We start from the raw sequence: 8,065 nt of genomic DNA, 5'->3' as shown, positions 1-8,065 counted from the left end.
TTCTTGTAGTTAGAGTGAATCTGATCATTCCCAGTTTCCGCCAGTGAACTAACCATTAGCGAGACGTCAGTTTCACGTTGCATGTCATCTTCAGGCGACAACAAAACCCAGCAACGCGCTCTGTCCGGATGTAAACAGAATCTCCCCAGACTGAATTTAACAACATATGATCGAACCCATGTGATGCTTCAAGTTATCGTCCAGACAGTGAAGTATGGCTGCCGGGACGCTGCAGGAGCTCGTGTCCGCCGCCGCCTCTCTGCACCCAGACCGGGCAGCGGTGACATACGACAGCGGCGGCTCGGTGCCCGGGAGCCCGCTGTCTCTGCGGTACCGAGAGGTGGTGGATCTGTCCTCCGATCTGTCTCATGTCCTGCGGGACAACTGTGCTCATAGTAACGGAGTCATTGGGCTGTACTGTGGTGATGATCTGTTCATACCAGTGTGGATCCTGGGGTGAGTTCACTGTGTGTGTGTGTGTGTGCGTGCGCGTGCGTGCGTGCATGTGTGTGTGCGCGTGTGAGTGTGTCTGTGTCTCTCTGTGTGTGGGTGTGTCCATGAACGACTCTGTGCTGTTGTCAGGATCCTTCAGTCTCCAGCTGCCTACGTCCCACTGGACCCAGAGGCTCCAGGACTTCTCTCTGCCAGAGTCATGAACCAGTGTCGCCTCAAGTACTGTGCTGTGAAGACTGACCTCCTGCCGGTGAAATATTTCACATTTTATTCATATTAATACACATATCAAATTGCAGATATGATGCACATATAATATTTAAAGATGTCTTCAGGTTCAGCTGAATTAGATATTGTTTCTCTCTGGATTGATTGAGACATCATAAGTAAGCAACACAAAATTAGCCAAAGTAATTGGCTTCCCTATTGGCAAAAAATGTCTTGACCCTCCCGACTACATACTCGTATATGTATTTAGTTTCCCCTAAACAATTTAATTATGGCCCTGAAAATCAGATCCCATTTAGTTCCTCCCTTATGCTCTTCTGTTGAAATAATCCAATCTGTTCCGTATTCACATAATATATATTTTAAAGAAGGGGCCACAAATAAGCCAATAACATAGGACTCATTTTTGCAGATATTGATCAACAGTGTTGCAAATTCACTCAGAAATATAAAAGTAATCACATGACCATAACCAACTGCCTACATAGTACCTGGGGATTTTTGGTAGTGGCACACTCTGTATGGGTCAAATAAAAAAAGTGAGTTTGTAAAAAGATAAAAGAAGATTCATATATTTTATCTTTTAATTTTGTATTGTAATTTTCTGTTCTGTTGTATATTTGTAAAGTTACAACGTGACTTTTTTTGAAGTCTTTCCTGGGGCTCAATGAATATTTCATGGATTTTCTCTCCTTTTTCCATCCAGCGTTTCCAGACGGCTGTTGTCAAACACATGTCTGTTGATGTGTGTGTGGTGTTGCCCAGGTTTAAACTGACAGTGGTACGGGTCACGCTGCTGCCAGTCGCTGAACACAATCAGGAAACACAACAGACTGTGTTGAGGACAGATGGTGCTGAAGTCTGTGATACAGCTGTGGAGCAAAAGGACTGTGGCCACAAGGACTTGGCATATGTGCTGCACACATCTGGAACCACTGGGTTTCCAAAGACTGTGAGGGTACCACACAAGTGTATCCTCCCCAATATTCTGCACCTGAGGTCAGTAATTCTACCTTCATGCCTCTATCTCCTGCTCTGGAGCATCATTTTGATAAACATTTAAAAGTGCACCTCTCTTTGCTCAGATCGTTGTTTCAGATGACAGCAGATGATGTGGTTTTCATGGCCTCGCCTTTAACCTTTGACCCCTCTGTGGTGGATATTTTCCTGGCCTTATCATCCGGGGCACAGCTCCTCATTATCCCCTCTGTGATCAAGAAAATGCCCAATCGACTGGCTCAGCTGCTGTTCGAGCATCACAACACGACGGTCTTACAGGCAAGGAGGTTCCAGATTTTCATCAGTGAGGATTTCGGTGGTGTCTTAAAAAGTCTAAAACAGTCTTAAATGTAATCAACTTATCTTTAGGTCTTAAAAAGGCTTAAATATGTGAAGATATTACATTCTTGGTACATCTTATTTAAATTAACGTTCATTTAACACGACTGTGTTTGTGTTTTAAAGTTTGTTTGCTTTTTTAGATAAATGTTTTGGCGGCATGCATAGTTTGTACTGTCTCAACGATACAGATATTAGCATGCTGTAATAAAACTACAAGACCAACATAGAGCTGATAACTACACTCAGCTTGTCTGTGGGAAAAACTATGTATATATTCTGTAGTTTGCGAGATAACATGGCATATCGAGGGTTATTCTCTACTAGGCTACTTCTCCTTATCTTCAATTGTGGGGAAGTGTGAGTAATTCATGGGACTCCAATGTTCCTTCATATCTGCCACACTTGACGTTGTGCTTCAATGTCATTCATTAGGGTCTTACAAAGCCTTAATTTAGATTTTTTTTAAACTTGCAGGAAATCCTGATCAATACTTATTTTACCTGGAATGGCCCACACAAACTTTATATCCCCTATAATGTGGTGTTTTCTTGTTTCCGCAGGTCACGCCCACTCTGCTCTGCCGCTTCGGGCACCGCGTCCTACAACAGGAGGTGTTGTCGTGCGGCTCCTCGCTGCGGGTGTTGGCTCTGGGTGGAGAGGCCTGTCCCTCGCCGGCTCTGCTGAGGAGCTGGAGGCACGAGGACAACAAGACCCTCTTCTTCAATATCTATGGTATCACAGAGGTGTCGTGCTGGGCCTGCTGCTACAAAATACCACAGTCCAGCAACCTGTGAGTGCTCCTCTTTAAAATTATTTCTGAAATCTGCATGTTCATATCAGCTGCAGCTAACACATCTATAACATCACAGATCCTCCAGCTCGGCGGCCTCGGTACCTCTCGGGACGCCTCTGATGGACACGGTGGTGGAAGTCAGAGATGAACATGGTGGCGTTGTTACAGGGGGTGAAGGACAGGTGTTCATAGGTGAGAAAGATCTCAGTGTGACACACACATGCATGCAGATCCTACTTTGGTGAAGTGAATCCATGTGACCTGTGTTTGCAGGTGGAGAGGACAGAGTGTGTCTCCTGGACGATGAGGAGGATGTTATCCCCGGGACAATGAGAGCCACTGGAGACTGGGTGAATGTTAAAGACGGACAGCTGTTCTACCTGGGACGGAGAGACAGGCTGATAAAACGCAACGGGAAACGGGTGAACTTGGACGGCTTGCAGCAGGTACAGTGTTCTGTATGTATAAACTGTATTTTGCCAATGATATTTATTTGTTTATATTTATTTATGTTCAGTGTCATATTTAATTCTTAGTTTCTAGAAAGAGAATTTGATGAATAAATAAAGTAATAAATAAAGTATTTTTCACTTAATTCACATACATCAAAATACACAAATCAAAGGCAGTAAAGTGGTATTTATTGTTGGTTTATCATAAACTACTGAAGGAAATGATAATGTAGCTCACACTGTAGGTTTTGCTGTTAATCTCAACAAGAAAGAGATGATGTAGTTTTGAAGCTTGCAGGTCTCGGCCTAGAGAGGAATGGGTCATCTGTAGCTGAAGTTAAGTCAGGAACAGTTGAGTTCATTGGCCACATGGGGGCAGTGCAACAAAGTACACTGATACGTTATAACCTTGCTAAACCAGAGCAGGAGCATTTGGAGTTGGGTTCTTAGTTTAGCTTCATTTTGGTCTTTACCAGCTGCTGTGAAAAGCATCTGGCAATTTAGTTGCTCAGTTCTCCACATTGTTCATGAGCTGGTTGCTTTTTTGAGAGGCTGTTACTCCAGCAATTTTCAATTTAGCATTTTCAATGGATTTATACATTGTTTTTGTGTTTGTAGAGCAACATACACACAGGCAAAAGAAAGTAATTAAAAACATTGTGAACTACAATGGAGCTCAGTGGAGCACATACCACCACCAAGGCCCAACAGTCTCCTTAAACCCAATCAACCTGCACCAAATTTCAAACACTCAAAGATATTTATTTTTATCAAGATTATGAATGATTCCCTGGGAAATCAGTGAAAATGTCCATTTTAAAGAAAATGTAAGTTAGTAATAAATTTTGAGGAAACAAAATATAGAGAACAGCAATAAAATGCATCTTATTAATGAATCCATAAATCTCTATGTCTGTCTTTTCTCTGGTGATTTTCTTTCATCCTGGTGAACGTGCATTCGTAGGTTGGCATTAAAACTGTGAACATATCTCAGTCTACATTCTATCAGAAAAGAAGAGACACATTTGACTTTAAATCACAAAATAAATATTTTGGCAACAGCAGAGGATCATGGATCCACATGGCCAATTCTTTCTTCGTCTGCAGACTATTTGGATGATAGACATGTTTATGTTTAATCCCCCCCCCCCCCCCTCAGCTCATATCGAGTCTGCCTCAGGTGGAGGCCTGTGCTGTGGGTCTGTACGAAGGCGTTCGGCTGCTTGCCTTTGTTGTGGCGTCCACATCTGGAGGCCAGAAAGCAGCTGCTCCTCTCCCCTCTCCTGCACAGCTGCACGTGGAGAAATCCCCCTCAGCTCTGGCTCAGCATCAGGACGACCTCCGCTCTCCTGTAAGACTCCAGCAGCAGCAGACGAGCGGTGCGGACGGGGATCTGAGCAGGCAGATTGTGGACCAGCTGTCTCTGCTGCTGCCGTCGCACAGTGTTCCTGACACGCTGCTGCTGGTCCCGGCCTTGTGCCTGACGCCTCATGGTGAGCAGCGGATGCAGGTCACTCCAGAGGAGACACAGCAGTGCACTCATTCAGCATTATAGGGATTCTAATGTTGTTTTTTTCGGCAGGCAAAGTAGACATGGAGGCACTAATGAAAATATACCAAAGACAAAAACGGGGTTTAGAGGCTCCACAGGGAGACTTCAGCAAACTAAAGCAAACCCTTCAGTCTCTGTGGCAGGTATTTCCCCACGTTTAATGACACAGCTCCACATTTAAATATCTTAATGTCTGTATATATTCATACTCAGCTTTGTGTCCCATAAACAGGATACGTTAGGTTTACCTGAAGATGTGACCGTTGATGAGGAATCCAACTTCCTGTTGAGTGGAGGAGATTCTCTGAAGGCGCTGCACCTCTGTGAGGACATCCTCTCCGCTGTGGGAGTCACTTCACCTGGACTCCTGGAGGTTGTATTTGATGGCAGCTTTTCTGACATCCTGACCTACATTGCCAGAGTGACACTGACGCCGCCACTTGAGAACAGCACAGCGCCACTTCCCGAGGCCCAGAAACGGCACGCTGTTGCTCCGTCTGTTGTTCTAGCGAAGAGAGAACGCAAAGGGTCTCAGTCTGCAGCAGAAGAGAGGCCGCAGGGGGAGAGACAGGCTTTTAAAGTTATAAGACGAGCAGGAGAGGTGATAGAGATTAATGTCAGATCAGGCTTTCAGGCGGATGCAGTCGGAGAGAAAGATTTAAGTAAGAAACGGAGAGATGATGCTGTGGGCCTCTGTCTGAGCTGGTCCTCAGACACAGGCAGATGCGTGGACGCCTCCCCGGTGCTTCTAGTCCATGAAAGAACAGATCAGAGGTCGGATGAGGCCAAAACGACCGTGTTCATCGGCTCTCACTCTCACAGGATCCAGGCTCTAGACCTGGACACTGGGAGCCTTCTGTGGGAGCGAGTCCTTGGGGACAGGATCGAGGCGTCGGCTGCTGTGTCTCACTGTGGGACGTTGGTGATTGTAGGTCTGTAACTACTTTCTACATATCTTGTTTTGATCCTGAAATGTCAGTTACTGTCTTCAAGCTTTATGTCTGTATTTTCCTAGGTTGCTACGATGGCTGTGTTTATTTCTTGTGTGCTGCATCCGGAAAGACGCGGTGGATATTTGAGACGGGAGACGCCGTGAAGAGCTCTGCTGCTGTGGATCCTCACACAGGTCTGGTGATAGTGGGCTCACACGATGGACATGTTTACGCCCTGAACCCAAAGGTGAGCAAGCTGGACCGAAAACAACTGATACAAAACATAGTGTGGGGATTCAATTCATATTGAGTGCTCCTAAACTGGGAGAATACACTTTGAATTGATTCTATTATTTTCTTAAAACTTTGGAAATAGTAATGACAAAGATAATTTTGCCAGTTCTCCAAGAATAACACAAAGAAAGTCTTTGTGTTATTAATAAAAAAATATTATTAGGTTTATTAAAAATTATATATATATACTCCTCTTGGAGTATTCATCATGTCTGCTGTGACCTTTTGACCTTTGTATCTTTTGTCATGGATGACCAAAGCTGTTTCCCCCCCGGGTTTAATATAGTTCTGTGTTTTTAGCTGAAGCAGTGTGTTTGGAAGCGTCACTGTGGTGGTGGAGCTGTGTTCTCCTCCCCCTGTCTCCAGCCGTCCCTCAGACAGCTGTACGTGGCGTCACTGGGGGGTCGCCTCCTCTGTCTCAACCCTGTGAGTGAAGAAAATCCCAAACTTTAGTCATTTTGTTGAATGGAGGACATATAGACAGGGGGTCAAACATGTGGTTATCTGTTTCAGGACAGTGGAGAGGTCCTGTGGTCCGACTGCAGGGACGTCCCGTTCTTCTCATCACCAAACTGCTCCTCTGGTCTTGTTGCGATCGGCTCTGTGGATGGAAACATCCGCTGCTACAGCAACACGGGGAGACTGGTGAGAAGCAGAGCTCAGACCCTGGTAGCAGTAGTTTGTAGTGGCCTCGGTTCAGGATTTAATCCGTGGAAGGCAACAGGCCAAAGGTTTGACTCCTTAACTAAAAACAAACATTGCAGATCCATAACAGATGTAAACTGATCCTGTAAAGTACACAAACAGAATTTACTTTAAAGTCCGACTCTACACTTCTCTATTTGTATTTTCAGGTATACAGAATATAAACTATTCAATGAATAAAAGTTTTCTTGTGGGTTTTCTGCTGGTACTCCCGATTGGGGTCAGGTTATGGTAAGAATAAATAATGGATGGATAAACGTTTTTAAGACATTCTCTGGATTCAAATACAGACTTCTGCATTTGAAGCTTTTTGTGTTCATAAGTGTTAAAGCAGGAACAAGTTACTGCTAATACTCTAATACAAATCTCTGTTCAGCTGCTGCATTTTAGTTAAATCACACCTGCTGTTCCCACTGTTACCAGGACTGAAACCTCAACTGTTTTCTCTTCTGCAAATTGAATTTCCTGCAGTAAAAACTGAACCCAAAGCAGTTGTTACATGCTGTGGTGTGACTCTTGTGTTTTTTTGCAGATGTGGCAGTTTTCAACAAAAGGACCCGTCTTCTCGTCTCCGTGTGTCTCACCGGACCAGCAGAGGCTTCTGTGTGGATCACATGACGGGCACCTGTACTGTTTAAACTGCGCCGACGGATCTTTAGTCTGGTCTTTCCAGACGTCAGGCAAAGTGTTCTCCAGTCCGTGTGTGTTCGACGGCTCGGCTGTGGGCAGGAGTGGGAAGCTGGTGGGCCTGGCCTCGACAGACGGCACAGTCTGGATCCTGGATGGTGAAAATGGACAAATGCTGGCCTCACACTCTCTACCAGGGGAACTGTTTTCATCCCCAGTGGTGTACAAACGCTCTCTTGTTATCGGGTGCCGCAATGACTATGTGTATTGTTTAAATCTGACTGTCAAAGAGGAAGCACAGAAGGATTAAATGTATTTTTGTACTGATTTTATTGTAAATAATTGTCTTTATATCTGAATCGTAGCAAAGAAAATATGTTTAAAAGTTTTTAAACAGGCTGCATGCCTTTTATAAAATAAAAAACATATTTTGAGCAGAATAAGGGCTCAATGCCATGCCTGAGTATTTCCACCTTAACACTGCAGTGAACAAATGCCAGTCTGAAAAAAAACGGATACAGGGTCAGTTCATACATATGTGAATGTTTCAGTGGTGAACCTTTGCCTCCCGCTCACTTCCAATCAATGCAGGCAAGAGCGTGAATAAAATATTTACTTCCTGTGGCAAAGCAAATCACAGCGTGGTTTGGGATTTGCATATACGTGACAGCCAGGGTTTGTGATGTCA

At 44.5% G+C, this 8,065-nt stretch overlaps 1 protein-coding gene across 2 annotated transcripts; it reads left to right on the top strand.

Moving 5' to 3' along the window:
- The first annotated feature begins 62 nt into the window (after positions 1-62).
- Positions 63-8,060, top strand: aasdh (aminoadipate-semialdehyde dehydrogenase). 2 transcript variants are annotated; one of them, XM_034583655.1, is made up of 14 exons: positions 63-456; positions 583-703; positions 1,388-1,680; positions 1,767-1,959; positions 2,583-2,812; positions 2,892-3,007; positions 3,089-3,261; positions 4,427-4,760; positions 4,850-4,962; positions 5,052-5,751; positions 5,835-5,998; positions 6,346-6,471; positions 6,559-6,690; positions 7,283-8,060. In XM_034583655.1, exons 1-14 carry the CDS (start codon positions 215-217, stop codon positions 7,685-7,687), a joined length of 3,342 nt encoding a protein of 1,113 aa, XP_034439546.1. In that variant the 5' UTR covers positions 63-214; the 3' UTR covers positions 7,688-8,060. The 2 variants fall into 2 exon arrangements, with proteins under 2 accessions (XP_034439546.1, XP_034439547.1); XM_034583656.1 differs by having other exon boundaries at positions 326-456; positions 593-703.
- Positions 8,061-8,065: the final 5 nt, after the last annotated feature.

The sequence above is a fragment of the Hippoglossus hippoglossus genome, chromosome 4 (genome assembly GCF_009819705.1).
Source record: "Hippoglossus hippoglossus isolate fHipHip1 chromosome 4, fHipHip1.pri, whole genome shotgun sequence".
Classification (NCBI taxonomy): domain Eukaryota; kingdom Metazoa; phylum Chordata; class Actinopteri; order Pleuronectiformes; family Pleuronectidae; genus Hippoglossus; species Hippoglossus hippoglossus.
Note: the sequence above shows the minus strand (reverse complement) of the source record. Positions and strands in the feature narration are given on the sequence as shown.

Excerpts from the sequence above, each read along its gene's own strand:
- aasdh (XM_034583655.1), top strand. The coding sequence starts at position 215 with ATGGCTGCCGGGACGCTGCAGGAGCTCGTGTCCGCCGCCGCCTCTCTG. Across the intron at positions 457-582 it reads ATACCAGTGTGGATCCTGGG|GATCCTTCAGTCTCCAGCTG; the intron begins GTGAGTTCACTG and ends TGCTGTTGTCAG. Across the intron at positions 3,008-3,088 it reads TGAAGGACAGGTGTTCATAG|GTGGAGAGGACAGAGTGTGT; the intron begins GTGAGAAAGATC and ends CTGTGTTTGCAG.